The sequence below is a fragment of the Crotalus tigris genome, unplaced genomic scaffold, assembly GCF_016545835.1.
Source record: "Crotalus tigris isolate CLP2741 ecotype Arizona unplaced genomic scaffold, ASM1654583v1 scf7180000017916.3911339, whole genome shotgun sequence".
Taxonomy (NCBI): domain Eukaryota; kingdom Metazoa; phylum Chordata; class Lepidosauria; order Squamata; family Viperidae; genus Crotalus; species Crotalus tigris.
The window spans coordinates 2036199-2059093 of NW_024096718.1; the positions used below are offsets into that span (position 1 = coordinate 2036199).

Genomic DNA, 22895 nt, shown 5'->3' on the forward strand with positions numbered 1-22895 from the left:
GAGAATAACCGGGAGCATCCAAACAACCCAAATAACACAAGAGAACTGGCATACAAACAAGTAAGCTGGCCCAGTGCTGCTACTGCTTCCAAAAGGAAGTCTATACACAGGGAGGTAGTCAGAGAGGCAAATCCTGATTCTGGTACCTCCGGCATAAAATGGGGGACAACCGAGTACTGGGGCACTACAGACACCCCAGATAATCCCATTACGGGGCTTGGGAGTGAAGGGATGCATTCCCTTGATAGGTCCTTTGTGGACTTGGAGAGTACCACAGAAACGCCAAATACTGGCAGGCACATAGTGGGGCCCGAGAGCCTGCAGTTAGGCAGATCAACCAGGTACAGTGGGTAGCAAAGTCCTGGTCTGACGAGCCCGGTGGGCAAGCAAGCAAACCAGGCAACAGAACCCAGTTCACGGGGACCACCAGGGTTTAAAAGAGGGGGCAACTCCACTACAATCTCTGCACAGATGATTTAGGGAGTTCTCAAAATCTGAGGAGGTCACAGAGAGTTAAAAGATCTCCCAAATACCTGGAAGATTTTGTAACATTGCTGTCAAAGCAAGGGAGGTGAAGAGGGTACCTGCTGTTGTTGGGGAACTTGAAGGTGTGGGTATTGGGCACTTAATTCCAAAACAATAGCATGGTACCATGCTATAGTGTGGCTACTAAGTAGCTGCAACAGATGTGCAGGTTCCATTGGATAGCACACCATGCTCATGTTGAGGTTGCGTATATCTATCCATATAGTTTAATAAGTTTCATCCGGGGGGGAGGGGTGTTGTGCCCTGAGCCTGCAAAAGCAGGCTCGGGACATTGCAATGGTCCCGGGCTGTTGCAAGCTGCCCGGGACCAGACTGAGTGGTGCCGGCCTGCGCTCATACGCAAGGCGCAGAAGCGCACCAGTTTGTTACCTTTTTGCCCGGGGATTCTATTAAAGGAGGCAGAGAGGCCTGAGAGCCTCTGAGTTGTGTCGAAGAGAGTTGCTGAGAATAAAAGCTGTTAGAATCAACAGAATGCGTGCTCTTCTTTCGTCGTCGACTCGAGGACTCAACACAATCCATTTGGCCCTACATGCAACATATACCTTTTGACCATCTTTCTTTCAATTTCAAGCTTCAGTCTGCCCCTTCATCCTTCCCTCCCCAGTTAGCTGGTTGAACAACCTGTATTACAGTATACTACGCCACAATGAGTGATGAATAGCTTTGCCTTTTCTTTGTTGTCATTTTGCTATTTGATCATAGCTAAATAAGTCCCTTTTTCTTCACTTGCTTCACCATCTAATTATGAGCTTTCCTGTTTCATGTTTGCATTCCTCCTTGGTGAAGTACTTGCCTCTCTGATATTTTTGTTCTCTTTGGATTTCAGATCTTCACTAAGCTTTTTGTGCAGGCATATTGGCTTCTTCTGCTGATATTTTTCTTCTTCCTTGGAATTATTTATAATTACATTTCCTTCATTATGTATTCCTGCTTCTTTAGTTCCTTTTCCCATTAGCTTCTCCTTTTATGAAATGATATTGATCATTCCTCTGAGATTATTAAAATTAATTTTAGCTCCCAAAGACATATTCGTCTATATTCAATGTTTCCCATATATGTTTAGTCACAATCCATTTTAGTTCCGTTAGAAAGCTAACTAACCGTGCATTTAGTTTTAAGGTGTATATAGATTCTTCATTAAAACAGATGCTGCACAACATATCACAGATGCAGGATATCGTGCTTCCGACATAGAGTTATGTATATACTGTTGTTCTCTGGCATGTGTTGAGCCCCATCTAGTGGCCAGGGTCAAACCTTTCACTGTTTAGAACTTTGGTTTTGGTAGCACTTTTCATCCTACTGACTACTCTTATATCCTGAGAAGCCAGACTCCATTTTGTAATGTTCTGAAGTAACAGAAACATCTAGAAGAATCCAATTTAGTTTGTGACACATGTTCTTCTGAAGACAAAATCTGTAGCCCATATTCAGCATTGCTGTTTCACTTTATTCTGTTCTTTAATAAAGTATCAAGATTCATGGTCTGGCTTGTTAAAAGATAGGAGGGTTTTTCACTTCTTGTCAAACTACACACAGGGTAACGTGTAGGTGAGGAGAGAACACAGGAACAATAGAATAATTTAAAAAAACCTCACAGCAGATCATAGTAATGTACAGTGCTGTAAGAGTAATCACTCAGAAGAAAATAGTGTCCTGGTGGAAAGAGTTAAAGTAAACTTTAAAAAACAGTATGAGAAAAACAGTATGAGTAGTGCTAATCATCTGTCCGGGGATGGGGGGGGCATCACTGCACATTAGCATGTGTTAAACAAGCCAAATTGTACACATATTTAAACATTTCCTATTTTCTTACATTAAATGTAGAAAAACTGGAAGAACAGGTAATCAGAAGAAAAAAAAATAGGTCAGCCCAGCCTGAAACTAGTTCAGTGTTCCTAAACCAAATCCAGGAGTTTATGCACTAAAGTACTGTATTTAGGAGATCCTTATTAAATGCTAATAAGGCAGTGGTAGTTTATATAGAGGGAAGATCAGCTCTGTTTGTAAAATACAAATTTCCTTCCTTTTCTTTTGTTCATCTTTATTCATTTGATATATGTTTATAAAATAAATATTTTATGAGCTTTTGGGCATGCTCTTTTCTTGTCTGCGACAAAAAGAAATATTTTTCCCTTTCCATTTCTTTGCTTATAATATTCAGGAGTAAACTGAACCCACAAAGGAGTTGGAGAAGGAAAGAAAGGATTCAAAATTGAAAAAGGAACCATCAAATTGAAGAGTACATAGAATTAGAGTCTGCCTGCTCTGAAGTATGAAGTTTGGCCCATTACAAGTAAAATGAGAACACAATTGGAATTAAGCTGACTTGAAAACTTGACAAGAAAATTGCAAAACAGCAGGTATTCGTAAGTTGTGCTAGAATTTACCAGCTCCTGGGAATAATAATGAATTCAATCCGTGGGCCTGGTCTACCATGAACGAAAGAATGAATGAATAAATGACACATACGAATTACAGATTTTTATGAGAAAAAGCTCCATACATACTAAAGATATTAAGGAATTGATATTATTGCATATAGATTAAGTTGGAAAGCCTACTATACATACTTTCTTTGGTGAGAGAAGGCCAAATTGAACTCAGATGGATTGACCTGGGAGTAAATTTACATACATTGCACTGCAAATAAATAATCCCATACTGAGTTTAATTTTATTGCAGCTCTTTAAAATTTGGCCTAAATTTCATTGACTGAATATAGTTGAAGCTCAGTATATATTGAAAATGGAGACTGGGGTAAGATCACTATGTCAGCTCAGACCTTAATTGGGTCTGCTTACCTAATACAGACTTAGTATTGGGAATACATCACTGAAATAGAAGGCTACATTTCCCCATTTGAATCCAAAACAAGGCCCGCAATAGGGCCAGAAAAGAGCTTATAATGTAAACCATGCTTCCAAAATATGTGTGCATGATGGATCATGGGCAGTTGATACTTTTTTAATCAATATATTATATTACATAAACGGATTGTGAATAAAGATGGTGGCTTGGCAGTCTGATGAGAGAGAGATGGAAAAATATTTCAAAAGTTGACAGATAAGTAGTAGAAAGATCAAGGAATGGAGTAACAGGAAGGAGGGAAGGAAGGTGTTATGAAGATCAACACATATGCAGTGGAAGAGTAATCAGTACATGACAGAAAGATCAGAACTGGGTGGGGCAGTAAGAATATCACTGCTAAATCATTGCAAAGAAGTCCAGCATAGAGAGTACTCTTAAGCATGCCCCAAATGGCAAATGGTTTAACACAGTGGTTCTTAACCTGGGTGATATCGCCCCCCCCCCGGGGGCGATTTCATTTTTCAGGGGGGCGATGGAATGAAAAGGGGGTGATATGGGGGCGATGGAGTGAGAAGTTTTGGGGACACTTTTAAACCTTCCCTTGCAGCTCCGAGCTTCCTCCACTATTTGCAGAGAGAGACAGAGACAGATAGAGGCACTTGTGCTTCCCTCTCTCTCTCTCTCTCTCTCTCTCTCTCTCTCTCTCTCTCTCATTTACCCCCTCGCAGGGCTCCTGATTGGCCCTGCACCCGGGTGCCCCGCCCCTTGGGAGAAGCGCAGCCAGGAAGTCCCTTTCCCTGGCTGGCCCCATCTGAGGTGCGCGTGGCCGGGGAACCACACAGGGAAGCCCTGAGATCCCCGATGGAAGCAGCATGCCAGAGCCTCAGCTGAGCAGGCCAGCTTTCCTGCAAGCCACGGCCCCAAGGGAGAGCAGCCCCTGCAATCCCCAGCCGTAGGACTGTTGGTCCAGCTGGCCGGGAAGGCGCGCTGGAATCCCGGCTGCTTTGTTGGCGAAGAATGTGAGGTGAGCAGAAGATGGGGGAGAGAGAAAGGGAGGAGGAGACATTTTTCAACCAGCAGCAGAAGAGTCCTGGCCATACCCATGGGAGCACCTCCTTCTGGGGCCCAGCGCCGGCTTCCTTTCCCTCCTCCTCCTCCCTTCTTCCTCCTTCCAGCTGGGGCAGTGGCCAGCAGGGGCATCACTCCCTGGGCAATGCTGGTGGGTCATGGATCACCGGGAGCACCGCGCAGTGCAGAGTGGCCCCAGCTCCTCCAGCATGACGGACCTACCGGCAGCACGGGAGGCTTCAGCGTTGGTCCTGGCAGGAGGTGGATCATTGCCCTGGTTCCGACTGAGGACACCAGCAGTGCGGGAAAAGGTTTGGCAATGCAGATGATGGGGGCATTTCATGGATGCCTTGTGACATAAGCCTGGGGATGCCAGCGGCGTGAGGGGAGGCTTAGCAATGCAGCCGATAGACAGGGCATTCTTCAGATGCCCTGTGGCCCCGACTTGAGCTCAGGGATGCCAGCGGCAAGTGGGATGGCCTGCCAATGTGACCGTGAGCCAGGACGTCCCCAGAGGCCTGGCAGGCAGTGGAGCTGGGTGCCTCCAGTGGTGACAGGGAGTCTTCTGCTGCCTCCTGCCCCCCTCCCTGCCCCTCCAGTGCCCTCTGACTTTCATTCTCTCTCTCTCTCTCTCTCTCTCTCTCTCTCTCTCTCTCTCTCTCTCCACCTGGAGAAAGAAGGGGGGAGGGAGGGAGAGGAAAGAGAAAAAGAGAGAGGAAAGAGAGAGAGAGGAAGTGCAAGTGCCTCTCTCTCTCTCTCTCTCTCTCTCTCTCACACACACACACACACACACACACACACACAGTGAGTGGAGGAAGAGGACTGGCAGACCAAGGGCAGAAAGAGGGAGAGAGAGGGAGGGAGGGGGAGAGAAAGAGAAAGAGAGAGAGAGACCCTTTTGATATCTAAAATGAAGATAACACTGAAGATATATATATATAATAAAGGTAAAAAAGGATATATGCAGTGTTATCTTCATTTTAGATGTCAAAAGGGTTTTGCGGCTCCCAGTGTTTTGTTTTCGGTGGGAAATGGTGGCTCTTTGAGTGTTTGGGGTTGCTTACCCCTGCTCTACCCATACAGTGGCATGCCATTGGCCAGAATGGGCAGTGATGGAGGGGGGAGCACTTCTTTCAAAACATCGCATGTTGTTTTGTGTGTCTCTTTGTATTGTACTTTTTTAGTGTGCACTCCAGTTCGATATTATATTTTCTTTGTGTCTTTTTAATTCTTTATACAGTGTGTGTGACTATATATACTTTCCTCGAATCTTAATTTAGTTTCAGAGTTTTCGTCTTGAAATTCTTAGTTCCTGCATTGCGGTTTGTTCTTATGCCCTTTTTATATTTCTTTTTGCGTCTTAAATCTCACTTGTAATTCAATCATTAAATGTTACTGTTTTTCTTTTCGGGCATTTCACTTTCTTGCAATTGAATTTTGTTTTCAGTGGTCATTACATTTAAGTGTCTTGAATAAATAAGATAATAATGAAATACATGTATCACGAAGTTTGGGAATAAAGTGACGGGTGGCACCAAAATTTTTCACACAGTTGAGATATGGGAAAAAGACTGGAAATAAATTATTTGCATCATATGTCCTGATGATAATTTTAAAGAAAACAAAAAAAGTGTTTTCATAAATTGAAGAATTATTTCCTATGCTGTGATTGAGAGGTTATGTTGGGGGAGGGGGGCGATGACAACTTCCTCATTGGCTCAAGGGGCCAATTCGTTCAAAAAGATTAAGAACCACTGGTTTAACAGACATTTGGATAGTGATATATCAGGGTGTCTAAAAAATCAAAAGTTTAGCAATTCCTGGTCTCAATCCTCCATTTCTTCAGAGCTGTCTGTGACACTTATGACAGCTTAATTTGCACATGACACATGTTAAAATATACCAATTAAAACAGTGCTCCCAATTTCTCCTGTTCCACTCATAGCATTGTGATGGGTGGAATATCTATCTGATAACTATGCAGCCAATCACAACATATCCCAGTGATGGCGAACCTTTTAGAGACCGAGTGCCCCAAAACTGGCCCCATTCCCGCTCCACCCCCTGCCCCGCCCCCGCTCTACCCCCCATCCTCCACCACGCCTGCCTGCAGGGCCACTCACCGCCTCCAGGGCCCGCTGCAGATCGCCAGGCAGCCCAGCAGTGCTATGGCGGTCACGCCCTATGCCCGTGCCCTGCAGCATCAATTGTGCATGATGGGGTGTGAGGGCAGAGTGTTGTCTACGCTGCCTGGCTGCCATGTCCTTGGCTGCGCTACTCTGCATGGGCCACACTCAGGGGCAACTCTCCTTCAGGGGGCTGCTGGAGAGGAGGGGGTCATGGGGGAAGGCGAGGCTGGGGCAATGGCACGTGTGCCCACAGAGAGGGCTCCGAGTGCCACCTCTGGCACCCATGCCACAGATTCACCACCACTGACATATCCATAGCCTTAGATAAATTCCCTGAAAACATTCCCAAGGTTTATGTTTTCCTGTGTTTTATTTTTCTCTCCTTACTGCAATTCCATGCTGCCATTTAGAGTTTTATGATCATTCTTTTTTAATATTATATTTTGCTTTTTGGGGTTTTTTTAGTCATTTATTGCTACTAGGCAATGTATATAAATGCATACCATTTCCTCACTGATGACTTATAGTATTTTCATACCATCCGCCTAGCCATTATTGATATGATATAGTGCCTGTCTTCATTACTGCTGTTTTGGCACAAGAAAAGGTTGGATGACTCTAGAAACTGCTGTATGTTGCTAGTGGGGAAATTATTATAGGAAATATATGTAATTAAATAAGGAAGCAAGCAAGCACATCTTATATAAATCCTTTCCTAGGAGCCCATCAATCTGATGGCAGAGCATATGGCATGAAGAAAAAGCCTTTGGGAGACCATAAATGTAAAGAAATGCTTGACAAGATCTGTCTTCTCAAAACATATAGTCAGTCTCCCCAATCCAACCCTTTTCAAGACTATGCTTCAATTTCCAGAATGTTTTCTGACACAGAACTGTTTTCAGCAATTGCCATAGTAGTTGGGGAACTTAATAGTTAATGTCTATAGGTCTGCAAGAAATCCAAACTGGGTAAAGCACAATTATAGCTATTTTTCTTGGGACTCAAGCACCCAAAGAACAGGCAACATCCCTTACTACCAAGCAAATGAGCCCCATGTGTGAGGTGGACAGCTATATCAAAGAGAAAAATTAATTAATTAATTCATCTACTCATATAAGGAAAAGCAAGAGGCAGTCCACCCTCTCTCAATAGCTAGTGCTCTGCTCTGTTCAGAAAAGGGATGACTAGCAGACATGAACCTTCATATGCAGCTAAACTCTCCCTGGAGAATGCCAATCCACCCATTACAACTTTTCTATCTGTTGAACAAAGAATCAGAGTCCCCTTTTATAGGCATCTCTGAGGAGGCACAGAGGGCAAGTGACAAAGCATGTATCACCATATCATAATACAAATTTGGCTCCTTGCATTATGACATCATAACACATGTTCAGGTAGTCCTTATTTAGTGACCACAATTGGCTGGCAACTGGCCACAAAGGTATTTTTCATTGTGATTTTGAATGGCTACTGAATAAGACAGTCACTGAAGAAGGATTACCTGCATCAGCATTCTAATGAAAGCTGCATTTGCTCCAGATACCTCTATCTCTTTTAATCCTTAGATATAATGATCAAGTCAATTGGTCTACTGTTACTCATATCATGAATAACTATTTCAGTTCAATGCAACCCAGCTGTCCAGTTTCTTGAGCCATTGCCGTAAATGCATGCTGTCATGGCCAGAAGCACAATGGAAAAGAACTGTAGTTCCAGAACTCAGAGATAGTACTTACATTTTGCATGCAGAAATCCTAATTTCAATCCAATTTGGGCTAGAAAAAAATGGCCAATTTATGGAACCAAAACAAAGTTGGATGGACTAATACTGATGTGTTCCAAAACTCAATCCAAGTAAACTTCACTTTGTGTTCCTCATGCCAGTTTGGTAATATAAATAGTTACAGCTTAATGATCACCATCTGCCTATTTCAAATTTTATATTCAAGAAAAAGAGGGCTGCATATCTTTCTTGTATTTGAGGAGAAAGACTTTAAAATTGAAAGTTTAAAAATATTGAGTACTCACTATTTATAACTCATGGCAACATCTACAAAATATTTTCTTCTCTGTCGGTAAACATTGTCCTTAAATCCCTGAAGCAAATAAAAATAATTAATTTATACCAAAGAGGCAGTGATAGAAAAGTGGGTTAAATAAATCATCCAAGTTTTAAATACTTATGAACATTCTCATTCATACTACCTTCAGAGCTAACAGCAGTTTACCTATATCCAAGAAGTAAAAATGTTTTCCAAATTGAAGCCTTTTAGCTATGTTTAAGATTTATCTTCCAAAATCTGCTCCATCTTTTCTATATCTACAATTACAAGTATCCATTAAGTAGAGCTTTTTTCTCATTGTATTATTTACTTATTGTTAGAATTAACTTGTCTTTCAACCTTCAAATCTTACCAAGACCTCTTAGAATCATATCTGAGTAAATTGACAAAATCAAAATAAGCAACATTAATAATTAACTAATAGGGCTTTTATTGAAGGAATCTTTCCTCTACCGGTCTCAGCCTCAAATCCTCTCACAAATACTAAAAGATCATCCTGTCGCAGGTGGAACTGGAGCAAAACCTGCTACTATCTTTGCCTATTCTGTCTCCCATGGATTTTGGGTGAAAATATCCCAAACTTGCTTTTCCAAAGGGCAGTTGGATTTTCTGTTTTCAGTTTTTTTTTCCTGAAAACATTTTGCTTCTCATCCAGGAAGCCTCTTCAGTTCTAAAAACAAAGAAATGAAAAAGCTTCTTGGATGAGAAGTGAAACATTTTCAAGGAAGAGCCTCCCCCCCCCCCCAAGAAAGTGCAGTTGCCATTTGGAAAAGCATCTTTGGGACAACCATGACCTGGATAATGAGAATCTCCATAGACATTGGGTGGAGATGGAACAAAGGAATGTAGAACCTGATATCTTTCATCTATTTACTGATTGGAAATAATCAAGTGGACTTTAACTTTCTTTGGATCATAAGACAATCTTGAAGCCCCTTGCATCTTACTTTATTTCATTAAAAAAAAGGCCAAGCCTTTTAGAGGTCTTATCCTCAAAAAACAATGCTGAGGTGTATAAACCATTGAGCTTGGGTTCCAGAGCATTAAATATCTGATTGGTCTTCAAGGAAGCCCAGTTGCCTTCCGAAAAACACCTTTGGGATAACAAAATCCAAAGTATTGTAGTCTTACTGCATAGAACATCCCAACATTCCCTGAAGGAACTAATCGGTCATGGGCACAAATTCCCATTACTTTTTCCAAAAAAGGCAACTGGACATTCTTGGTTTTTTCTTTGAAAACATTTCACTTCTCATCCAAGAAGCTTCTTCAGTTCTAAAAACTAAGAACTAAAGAAACTTCTTGGATGAGAAGTGAAACATTTTCAAGGGGAAAAAGCAAAGAAAGTCTACTTGCCATTTGGAAAAAGCACCTTTGGACAACCGTGATCTGGATGATTGTGATAGCAGGAGAAGTTCCCAGAGAAAATATGACACACCTTCCTCAAATTTCCAAAATACTACTAAATGCCTATGTGTGAAATACCCAGTACTGGAATGAAACTACTCTCACCTCTAGCATAATTCCATGAAGAAAAGGGAATGAGGGTAGGGATAGTGATAGTTGCAGAGTAAGTTCCTGTGTGCTTTACATAATATACAGCATTATATCTCTACTATTGAATGATTTAGGAGTTACAAGATTTAGTAAAAGACTTTAATCTGAGAGGAGTGAGCAAAGGAAAGAATGAAAGCAACACAAACGGTATCAGTAAGTTAATTTCCTTAAATTTTGGATGCAATGGTTTCAGGCACTATGTGGGGCTGCAGACAGTGATATATGGGCTGAAATGGGGCCACTGTATTAAAAATAAGGAGGTAAAAACACAAGGACCCTATGTTCCAGCTGCATTCCTGCTGGAGTATGCCATGATTTCTACTTTATAATTATCTCCTGGAGTATTAGCATGCCTCCCACGCTCCCTGGAATGTTAATTTAATATCTATATGTTTTAAAAGCTCATACAGCACTGTACGTAAATATCACTATGATTTGAACTATAACTCTTGCATTGTTTGCAAGGGAGAGAGATGAAAATTGCCTCTCAAAGTTCTCCAGTGTACTTCTGAAACAGAAACTGCAATCCACAATCTAAATCTGACATATGAATGTTCCTGGTAGCAGCTCCTAAAACAGAAATACATCTGAAGACCAATTAAAATGTGAGATCTGTGTTTAAGAAATAGATTGGACCAAAATAGCTTAAGATACATAATGCATTTCATTCATTCATTTAAATTATTTGCTATATTATTAATAGATTATTTGGTCAGTCTCTGTGGATCTTCCCTAAACACTTACAGGGTGATCTGCATCCAGTTCGGAGCCATACATGAGAACTCTCTGCGAACATTTATCTAATTCAGCAATCTTCCGGGGAAACCAAGGCACACAGTCCAGCTCTGAAAAAAACAGAGATGGAACGGAATCAGACATTCTTTCTCTGCATCTTCATACAATTGGGCTGATTTCATAATAAAATGAGAGAAAACAGATGAGGGGGAAAAAAAACAATAGTCTTGCCTTCCTCGTCAGTCCAGATGTTTTCTGGGGGATTCAGAGTCACAATGTTTGTTTCATACTTTAACAGCTGAATGAGCTCATTGAATTCTTTCTTGGTGCAGTCGCAATCCACAAAAATTTCTACCTCTGAATTCCTTCGCTTCGATTTTCTGGATTCAATATGAACCATACTCACATGCTTCTCCTGAAAATAGATGCAAAAAAGAGTTAACCTACTGCAAATGGAAAAGCAGTAATTAAATGCCTCGGTCTTAACAGGTGGTAGTTTAGAATAGATATTCAGGTATTTACATTAAAAGAAATTAATTATTTGTGCATTAGCCAGAAATAAACTACTATAAAATTATGATTGTATTCACTCTTTTATTATAAACCTCCATGGTAAAAACTATGAATACCTTAGGATAATTAAAATTTAATATTGATTTACCATAGCAATTTCATATAAAACCATCATTTATATATACTAGAGATGCTATTAGTTCCATACCAAATTTATGAGAAGCATAATAGGAAAAAAAATGAAATAGTTTGGTGATACACTAGCATCGGTCTGTCATCTATAAATTAACCTTCCCAAAGCAGAAGGCCAAATGCATAACAAAAATTCCACAGCATAGAAATCCCCATCAACACAAGACTTACTACTTTTCATTATCTAAATACTGAAATACTTTAGTAATACTTTACTTTAGTAAAACATTACAATATATAGCAGGATAGTTCAGATGCATAACACTGGCTAGATTTATAACTTTGTCAAAGCCTAATGTTTTTTTAAAACAGCCCTTGCAAATCAAATAGTGGAACTGGCAACCCTAAATTGCAATTATGAATTTCTTGAATTTATTCCAGAGAAATTTACATTTAGGTATGGCATTTGATGTAGACTTCAGGGTACTAATGATTGTTTAAACTGATTAAGCCAGTTTTTTAAACTGAATGCAGAAATAAATAATTAGGCAATAAAGTTAAATACATAAGAGCTAATCTTAAAATATTCCAACTTCTAAAATTTATCTTCATGTGATATAAAGCAAATTGCAGTAGTTGAAACAAGTATAACTAAAGCAAGAATGGAGGAAGACAGGACTGAATGTTCTAAGTAGGTCTGTTAGCTGGAGTTGGAGCTAACAGAAAATATTTCTAGCTATTGCTACCAATCTAGGTATCAAGGATATTAATAATTCCAAAATTATTATTAAGATTGAAATATATTATTTCAGAAAACTGAAAGTATAGACTAAGCCAACTAATAATAAACAATTATTTCTAGCATGTCAGAAGCAAGATTCTGATTAGCAGTTAATATACCATAAAATTATTAGCTTCACTTTATGCTGTAATGTGGTTTGCTTGACTTTAATTGTTCATCTTGTGCAAATCAAGCCATTTTGGATAATAAATTATGGATATAGCCAAGCACAATGTCTGAACTCAGCTAACTTACTGATCAGTGATGTGGTAAGTGAATCTAGTGTCTTGCAATTTAGTAGACATAACATGCATATTATCTTTTATACAAAAATGATGCACATTTTTCAATCAATATATTATTATGAAAATAAATAGTAATATAATTTTTACCTGGAAAAGTCTGAGAGCTTTTACCAAGCCACCAACTTCATTTTTTAAAGAAAACACCACAGCCGTTTTACCACCTTCTGATGTTGATTCATTCTTGCTTGTACCTTTATTAGCCTTTTTATCATCACTTCTACCAGAATTTGTTTTGTTTAGCTGAAAGGAAATACAGATCACAAGCATTTCCATGTACCCTTCAACAATAATTAACCTTTCCTTTTATTTGATCTTAGAATTTATATAGTTCTTTCAAAAGTGAAGTTTTGCTTAGGTTTTTTTTCTCTCTTTCTTAATAAGCACGTTTAGGGCCCTTACTGGTTGTTAGCAATTATAGGTTGCTAACATATATGAAACATTATTCTAAAAGAAATCAACAAAAGAGCACTGTGGAATGAAAGCTGTTATAATCTTGGTTATTCTTTATTTTTAAAACTAATGTTCTGCTTCCTATTGAAAATAAAACTTCCCAAGTTTTTGGAAAACAATTATGGATTCTGAAGTCTACATTATAAATTCAAACATGAATCACAGGCAGAACATCACATCCTTTTTCCATCACAAGTGCCTTTGAATATCAGAGAAAGAGTCAAAGAGCATAATTTTCAAATTATAAAAGAAGCAATTGATAGAAAATATAACTTGCACTTTCTCTTTATTGTCTTGGAAAGATTTGTTAATTTTTGCTTGCAACTGAATTTCTCATTCCAGTGGATCTACAATAGGGCTGGGTGAAGGCTGAAATGTATGGTTTTTCTGAGCAACAATTTAAAGCATTTATTGGTTGTGGGAAAGAACAGAGAAAGCCTCCTAAGCTTTGATAAATAAAATGAAAGGACTGTTTTTAAAATATTGTCCTTGGTTAGGGTGATTTCTTCAATGTGGCTATTGGCTGCCACAAAAAAATAAAATTGGGTCAATCACTTGACAGACTTTATGACTTGACTTTATGACCATTACAGCTTAGAATCATAATGGGCAGGCTCCATTACAGTCATAACTCAAGGATTAGTTGTACATGTTTTTGAAATATCAACTCATACTTGCATGCTCAGTGCAAAACAGGCTTGAAGCATCTTTCTATATAGGATGAAAACTTGGAAGAACAATTCTTCAAAGTGAACTCAATGGTGCTTTTTCAAAAGGCAACTGGACTATTTTTCCCTAAGGAAGAAGATGTTTCACTTCTCATCCAAGAAGCTTCAACAGTTCTGGCAGGATAGTGGGGGCGATGAAAGGATTAGTTGTGTCAGGATGGGAGGGGAGTGGGAGGATTTTTTGGCAGTCATCTGGTCATTAGCACTCTCTTGAAGTCTTGACGCCACTTGGGGGGGTTTCTGTTGAAAGACACTGCCCAATGTTAACATAAATGACCTCTGTTAAGAGAGGCCATTAATGTTAACACTGAGCAGCTTCTCTCAACAAGGGGGGATGGATACGACACCACCTATCTCCTGTCTACAATGCAGCTCTTGCAGCAGTTCCAAGAAGATTTCACCCCCATTTGCACTCTGATACAGGTGACCCTGAGGGCACAGATAAACCCCCAAGTGGCCTCAAGAGTTCTCAGGGAGAGGGCTAACGATTAGATAACTGCAAAGAAATATCATCCTTCCACCACCACCACCATCCTGTCAGAACTAATCCTGTCAGAATTGATGAAGCTTCTTGGATGAGAAATGAAATATCTTCTTCTTCCTTAGGAAAAAAACAGTCCAGTTGCCTTTGAAAAAGCACCTTTGAGACAACTATGACCTGGATGACTGAGAATCTCCACAGACATTCTTCAAAGTGAAATTTCTCATAGAAACATAATTCCTCGAAAAAAATCAACACATTCCTTATCTCAAAGCGATGAAAAATTGTTGTTCATAATTTTCATCAACATTGAATGCCCTTATGCTACTTTAATTAAAAAACAATTAACTTTCTTTAATTAAGGAATTCTTTCATCACATGGTTGAATGGTTTAGTTTCCTTTCAGCATTGCCCACCTTTAGCAGGAATTTAGAATACTCAGATATAAATAATAGTTAAGCAAATGATATCATAAGAATTTATTCAACATTTATTAGCTGGAGAAAAAGAATTGAAACAAGGTTGGTAATATGGTGTTTACTTAAATGGCCAAAATATACTTTTCTGATTTTTTTTAATGTGCTTTTAGAAGTAGATTTTTATTCAAAATGTTCATACTTTATATATTTATATATTTCATAATATATTATGAAAATGTTTATGTTTTTCTTGTTTACAGTTCTTGCATTTTTAATGTTTTTACCTTTATAATCCACCCAAAGAACTAAAATTATTGGTGGGAGAGGAAAGAAGAGAATATTTAGTCTTAGTTATTATGAAACTGATTATAATAAGAGATAGTGTTTATTATATTTATAATTACCTATTCAATGGGCACGCTACAAATTAAACATACAGGCTATAACCACAGACGCTAACAATGTTATGATGTTGTATGAATGAATGAATGAATGAATGTGGGGGCAGCTACTCTTTTCTGCATAAGGAAACCATTATCTACAAAGCTATTAAAGACATGAACAAGTATCTTTATTTTAATCTGGAGCCAAATGGGGAATCAATGAAACTTACAGAACATTAATATTATACATCTAGTACCTGGATCTTGGATTGTTGACCAATGGTAACTTATCCTGTTTTAATCGTTCATATCAGTCATTATTTATGACTGCAAAGATTGAATAAACATACAAGGATTTCAATCTTTTTGGGGGGGAGGGGGAACTCTCCCTACAAACAAAACAAACAAACAAACAAAAAATCTAACAAAGAGTCATGCTGTTTACTTCCAATCGCATGGTTAATTAGGATATATAACTTGGACATTCAGAATTTGTTCTACCCACAAAGCAGTGGATGATGTCTCCAGAGCCTCCTCCATGTTTATCACAAATTTTCTACTGGGAAAGAATGATATAATTTTTAAATTAAATACATAAAAAACATTGACTTGATAAATATAATTTAAGCATAGATTACTTAAAATCAAAGTTGTTATTCTGCCCCTATCACTTTGAGGAATGTTACTCCCAGTCTAGGTATTGTAATATTTAGTATTCTAATATGGCCCTTGGCAAAACGAAGCTTGCATACTTCTGCAATATAAATAAATAAACCAAACTACCACCCCCAAAAAATAGGTGACCGAAGCATCGTCCTACTGCTCTATGGAGATGACTCTGTGATCCTCTCCAGGACACCAATAGGCCTTAAAAGAGCCTTGTGAGCCCTCATCCAGTATTGCAATTGCGATAAACTGGACATAAATTACAAGAAAACTAATGTTATGGCTTTTGCAAAAAGGCCAAAACTCTACTCATGGTATCTTAATGGACATAATATAGAGCAGGTAACCATCCTAAGTACCTAGGAGTGGTCAGCCATACCACTGGCTCAAGAAAAGCACATGGAGAATATGCGGCTGTCTCTGGCCAAAGATCAGCAAACACCATTCTCAATTTTTTACACACAAAGGGAGGACACTATGTTCCAGTCACAGTTAAGCTCTTTCTGGCCAAGTCACTAGCATAGCTTCTCTACAGGATTCTCTTGCTTGGATTCTCAGCTTTGTGCTTCACACCATTGGGAAGAGTTCAATCCAAGTTTATTAGAGCAATTCTCCAGATGCAGCGTTGTGTCTCAAATACACTTCTGTGCCTGGAGACAGGATTGATAAAAGTCGAAGCAAGAATCTGTATAGCTTCCTTAAATATTTGGCTAAAGCTTAATTTCTTTCCACAAGGCCTTGCTCCATTAATCAACCAAGACAAATTTCCTCATCATGTCCAACCTTGCCAAACTAGGCTTCTCTCCAGCCTCAAGCAAAACAAACCTTGCAACAAAGGGTAGAGGACATCAAGAGGCAAATGGACTTAGGGATAGCTCCACTGTTTCTGGCTCCAGACCCTATTAGATATGTTGCTACTCCTGCTAGTTATCTTAGCCAGTTAGAGTCAGCAAACCACGGGAAAGCATTTTCGCTCGCATGTGCTCCCATCGGCCATCTTGTACGCCAAGTATAAAAAGATACCATTGACTGAAAGACTCTGCTCCTGTGGCTCAGGAGAGGTGGAGACCGTTGGACACATACTCCTTTGATGTTCTTTCTATGGAGATATTCGAAAAAACCATATCCTCCCAATAATCGATAGGTATCCTGGCCGTTCTGACACTACTTATCTCCAGTGGCTGCTTAAGGACAAACAGGTTGTCATTACTGTGCAGGTGGCTAGATTCTGCACAGCAGCACTGGGGATTTGTCAGAAATATAAATAAGATAAATATATTTGAAAATATTATTTTTAGATCTTTTGTAATAATTTCTTAATTTTATTACAAGTGTTCTTATTCATCATTAGATGATGCTCAGTGCATTTTTATATATGTATGTAAGTAGCCTACAATTTGATATTTTACTGTTTCTGGCCATATGGCTGTAATAAACTGATTTGTATACTTCTGCTATAAGGATACAACAACTTCTAAAGTATTTTGAGAAGGGTTAAGGCCATCCTATCTTTGTGCTTTTCTAGGGAAGCTTAATTTTGAATTATGAATATGCATTCATTTGAAGTGGGATAGATAAAAAGGCAACTAAATTAGAATTGGTTGATTGATTGATTGTTGAAGTAACTTCAAATAATCCATAGATTTTCTCCCTTATGATCTCTCTCCATGCTGCACTCATCAATTCTGTAATTGAATCCATTCACCTTGCAGGTGATCATCCTTTTTTTCTTCTTCCCTTCCAGTTTTCCTAGCATTAGAGCCTTTTCCAGACAGCTAGGTCTTCACATAATGTGTCAAAGTAAGATTACTTGAGCCTCATCATTTGAACTCTGGATTGATTTGTTTAATGACTCTTTGTTTGTTTTCTTGGCTGTCTATGGTATTCTCATGTGTCTTCTTTAACACCAAAGTTCAAAAGTATCAGTGCTCTTTCTATCCTCCTTGTTTAAAATCCAGCCTTCTTTAAAATCCAACTATCATTCTCATAGATTATCACAGGGAATATTAAGATCTTTGTCACATCATCTGAATATTTTTACTGGGGTTAGAGTTAAACATGTGTAGATCTATTTTTTTTCTGCTAAAAATTATTATTATATAGATATCCTTTTTAAGGGGTCTGTAATTAATAGGCTCCTTTTCAACAACGCTGACCAATAAATCTGGATTTGCTGCTTTGTAAAGTGCATGACAATATTCTTCTTTAACTTCCCTTCTACCATTCCTTTCTTGATTTCTTCAATACAATCTCTTTTCTCATTCATATCTATTTTTTTTCCAAGACGCAAGCCATATATGTCCATATATTTCAATGGGCATCAACAATGTGAAGAGGCAGTATGTCTTGAATTAGCATTCTTCAGTTCTGGTTGATAAGAATTTAGTATCCTTTGACATGAGGATATTCATTAGAGCTATTTCCATTAACACCAATGAATTCCCTTAATCATATGAGACAGATAATGTAGGAAGGAGTTTTAAAAATCTACTGAAAGCCATTCCTCATTGTTGCTCAAGTATGGTTAGCATGAAAGATAAAGCAAAGCATTCTTAAGGACACATAAGCTGTGGCAAATGCTTTGAATAGATTGTGATTGTTACAGCCACTCAGATTAAGTTTATTGTCATTTGACCAAAATGATATAATCTCTGTCAGTGTTGCAAAAATTTCTTTTACTGCATGTAGAGTTTATCAAACTGAACTCTTATCTTAGTTCTAGGATTTTGCAAGCATTTTGATCTTTATTTAAAGATTAAATAAAATCTATTTTATTGTTAGTAAATAGAGATTTTCAGGTCTTTGACTATAACTTAAAAAAATCTATTCCCTGAAAAAATAATAAACAATCCCCCAAATTATATTTGTTTGATATACATAACCTGCAAAGGATTTGCAAGTTGTCATGACAACCAATTTTTTTGTTTTTTTTTATATGAATAAAAGGATTTGAGAAATGGTATCCAATTGTGCCACCCAAACAGATGCTATGCTGTGTATGAAGCTAAATGAAATGTTTCCATTCTCATATGGTTTGCATATAATCCTCCAAACGGAAAAAAATCATCCATGTAACTTGAAGGATTCCTAAGTGAACAGGCCAACTTCCATCAATTTACCAAGTCTATCCATTTGTGCTACAATTAAATAAAAAATAACCAGTAACTTATTTTGCTTGAGGAGCAAATTAATCTACACTGATAACTTCCCAAAATATTTATGTTCATATTTTGATTATTCCTAAATATAATTCTTGTTTAATTTTTTCCTACCACATTTCAAACAACATTTAGAATTGTGATAATTACTTTTGCCCACCAAAAAACACGAAGATCAATAGAAATTAGCAGTATGGATCTTACCTAGTAAAACATGCAACTTAGATATGATGTTTGTTCACAACAACCTGTATTCTTAGATACATTTACAAGTTTTTTTATACAAAGTAATTGCTGTTAAATTACCAATTGAACTAATGTGTTAGACTTGGCTTAAGAAAACCACACTTGGCTTAAAAAAATAACTCATCACAACTAAGTGATACAGGTATAGAATATTTTAAAAACCCTACTAAAATGCTACAAATACACATTGTATTTTTAGTGATTTTTGTAAAAAAAAATCTAAGAACAGTGTCTCAAACATTGCCTGTCTTAACACAAATAAAAAATGATGTAGCACTTGTAGTTTTTATGAAAATGAAGTACCTTCTGAGAGAAGCTAAAAGGTGGATATCTCAAACAAATTGCAATCAGAGATTGAATGTGATAAGACACATATAGTTGTGTACAATATGAGGCGTTATATGCAGAAATATAAGCCCATTATATTACAATACAGCCAGCCAGTTTGAGAAAGAAACATAATCAGAATCACAATATAGTTATGGATTTTTAAGTTGAAAACAGCCCCCAATAGTGCTCTAGGAAACATCATCACCATCATTATCATCATCATGACCATCCTGGAGACAGACAGAAATGGATATATGTATAAATTGATATGGATGTAAGTATAAACACATTCAGAGAAATAACTTTGTGATAATAACATCATCAAGATACAGCTTCTTAATCTTAAATTATTTGAGAAATCATTGTAAAATGTGTAGAATTTTAATATTTATTTAGGTTAAACATTTTAACATATTGTAACAAATGCTGTCTTTAACAGTAATGTACATTTTTTGTTTCTTCTGTTTGTCTGCTTTTATGTATAAAACTAAGCCCAAAGAAGTATGATTGCATTTTCAAGAAGTTTTATTATCTTTTTAATAGAGGGCCAAATATAACATTATTTATATCTGATTATTAATGTTAGTTGTAGTAATAGTAGTAATAGTATATAGTATTTACAGTTTGAAATATTATATCCTTCTGCTTTGGTTTTAAATGACAGCCATAATGACTGCCATCCACTGTATTTCATGATTTCAGCAATGCATTCAATCATTTTTAATCATAGTTAAATTCACAGCTTTCCCTGGAAGAAAATCTTATTAATCCAAATATATGTATGTATGTATGTATGTGTGTGTGTATGTATGTATGTGTGTATGTATGTATGTATGTATGTGTGTATATATATATATATATATATATATATATATATATATATATATATGCACTTAAAAAAAATTCAAGGCAGAGAAAGTAAGTCTTCAACACAAAGATTGGATTAATTCCACTGTTAGGAACATCCGTCACAAAAGTGAAGGATACAATCAACTGAAGTTTTGTCTCAAAAAATATGTCTTCTATAAAAAAACTTGATAATTTGTACTGAGACAGTTGTGCTGCAGAGAGAAAGTGGTGGTGCATAAGTTTTTTCTGAACAAGCAAAGAAATAAATTTGTTCAGTAAAAAGGCCCCAAAGAACAGTCATCTGGAAATGCCTGAACATTTCTGAAACAATTTGACAAGATAATGGTTTGGTATCTTTAAATGCTTGATACTTACAGTTACATTCCTGGGTAATGGATACTCTTGAGGCACAGCTGAGTCCAGTGAAAGGCCCCGTCGCGCCCAGTATTTGCTGGAGAACATCATCATTGCTGGCTGCATGGTGGGAACTGTACTGTTTTCTCTGTTCAGAGCAGAAGGAAACAGGCTTGCAATGCTGCCCGCAGGGAGCTGTCCAGCTGTTCAGCACTCTGAGGCTGAACAAGAAACGCTTCAACTGCCTCTCACCTCCCCCAGCAAGAGTTTATATACGCCTCTTGAAGAACTGATGAAAGACTGATGAAGATCATCACATGAAAGTAGCAGAGAAACACCTTTCTTTCTTGACTCCTCTTGTTTTCCCATACAACAACTAGCACTTTGTTTCCTCTGAGTTGTACTATTTTTAAAAGTACTATACTTTTATCAGACTTCAGAAAACGTTTAGCAGTTCTTTACAGAGAGCCATTTGAACACTTGCATGGCATTCCATTACGAAGATGGTTACTCAAAGTAAGATGGGCAGCCTGATATTTCAGTTAACAAGAAATGCATTTTACATGTCACTTGAGTAAATATTACATTTTTTAAAAGAATGAAGAGAATTTGGTACTTTTCCCAGGGGTGTTTTAATATTGTCAGAAGCCTTCATACTATAATCAAATGAGTGCGTGATTACAGGATTAAAAGTATTATAAAGTTGTTTTATTGATTTACCATTCCTCATTTACCTACTTTGAATATAGAAATGAGGCAACTGTGGAAAAAATTGAGATTAGACCTGACATTAGACCAAAGGCATCCTTCCGTTACTTATTGGTGAAGTATCATATATAAAAATAAATTTTACTTAGTGCATAAATTCTAGTGTAGAGAGTCTGCAAATATTTAAATATTATAGTTGTATTATCCAATACTATGTTAAAACTACTGTACCCCAGGAAATAAGAATCCAATTACATAATTCTGCTTAGACTCATGGATGTGTTCTTTAGCCAAATACAGGTGAGGTTAAATTCCCAAGAACTTTGGCACATGATTTCAGTAGACTTAGATGTAGGTTTCTAGAACTCAGTAGCAATTCAGTACAGGACATATACTATAATGATCAGTTCTTATAAATTCTCCCTCCTATATCTATTGAAGAGCTAATTTGATTGCAGCAGGACGCATGTGGTTGCATCTACTGTAAATGATGGGAATACCTTCCTTAAAGAGTCTCTTCTGATTCTATCTGACTACCTTAAGGTAGACAGGCTTTACACGTCATATATTTTTTAAATAAGTATTATCACTGGGGCTATTGTGCTACAATTATTCGGTTGTTTTCAACACCAAATCAGTTTGACTATTTTTATGACGACACATTCAACATTGTTTTGATAATGAAATTGTCATGTAAGATAAGTAAAAAAGAAAAAATCAGAAGTCCCACTATGTGCATAAATATCCTAATTATGCTTTCCACATTTCTGCCATGTTGAACGTTGCAAGAATGAAGAAAATTGTGTGTGTGTGTGTGTGTGAGAGAGAGAGAGAGAGAGAGAGAGAGAGAGAGAGAGAGAGAAGGGGGGGGGAATTATTCCATGTTAGCTTTGTGTTCATTTTGGAATCATGCCAACAGACAGCACAGAAAAAATATATATCCTGCAATTGTATTAACATGATAATGTAAAAGTCAAAGTTCTATGAGAGAACAAAAGGGGCAAGATAATCCAAAAATTATTTCCTGTAAGCAGGAAATGAAAGCCTAGAGATGCTGGGTCTTGCTTTCTTGCCATTTGCCAAACGGGGTATTTTGTTATTAACTGATAAAAGATAAGTATCCCAAATGAATTAAAGCCAAGAACTACAGAGATCTCACCTTCCGATATCTGTGTTAATAACTTGCCATTTCATCAGTTCTCTCACAACAATTTGCTTTATCTTTTGAGCAACTAAAACAGACATGCCAAACTCGCGACATCATGTGACATCATGTGACGTATCGGAGCTTTTTTGCCATTGCCGGCAATGGGGTAGGCACGGCTCCGGTATGATGAAACCGGCCCGCGGGCCGGCAGTTTGACACCCGTGAACTAAAAGCATGGGCATATTTCTTCACTCTCAGTTAAGTTCTTTTTCAGAATGTATATACAAGAAATTGAATCCTTTGGAGATAGATTGTATTTACTAAATAATTGGGAAT

The 22895-nt window shown here is 37.6% G+C and overlaps 1 protein-coding gene across 1 annotated transcript in view; it reads right to left on the bottom strand.

Annotated features, from left to right (window-relative positions):
- Nucleotides 1-22278, bottom strand: part of TPH2 (tryptophan hydroxylase 2) — a 137993-nt gene extending 115715 nt beyond the window's left edge. Inside the window, exons 1-5 of the mRNA XM_039344458.1 lie at nt 20726-22278; nt 12728-12880; nt 11141-11324; nt 10919-11019; nt 8583-8650 (exon numbers count right to left, since the gene is read on the bottom strand). Coding sequence (XP_039200392.1) covers nt 8583-8650; nt 10919-11019; nt 11141-11324; nt 12728-12880; nt 20726-20830 — 611 coding nt within the window. The 5' untranslated portion in view covers nt 20831-22278. The remainder of the gene's footprint in view (nt 1-8582; nt 8651-10918; nt 11020-11140; nt 11325-12727; nt 12881-20725) is intronic.
- Between the last annotated feature and the right edge of the window lie 617 nt (nt 22279-22895).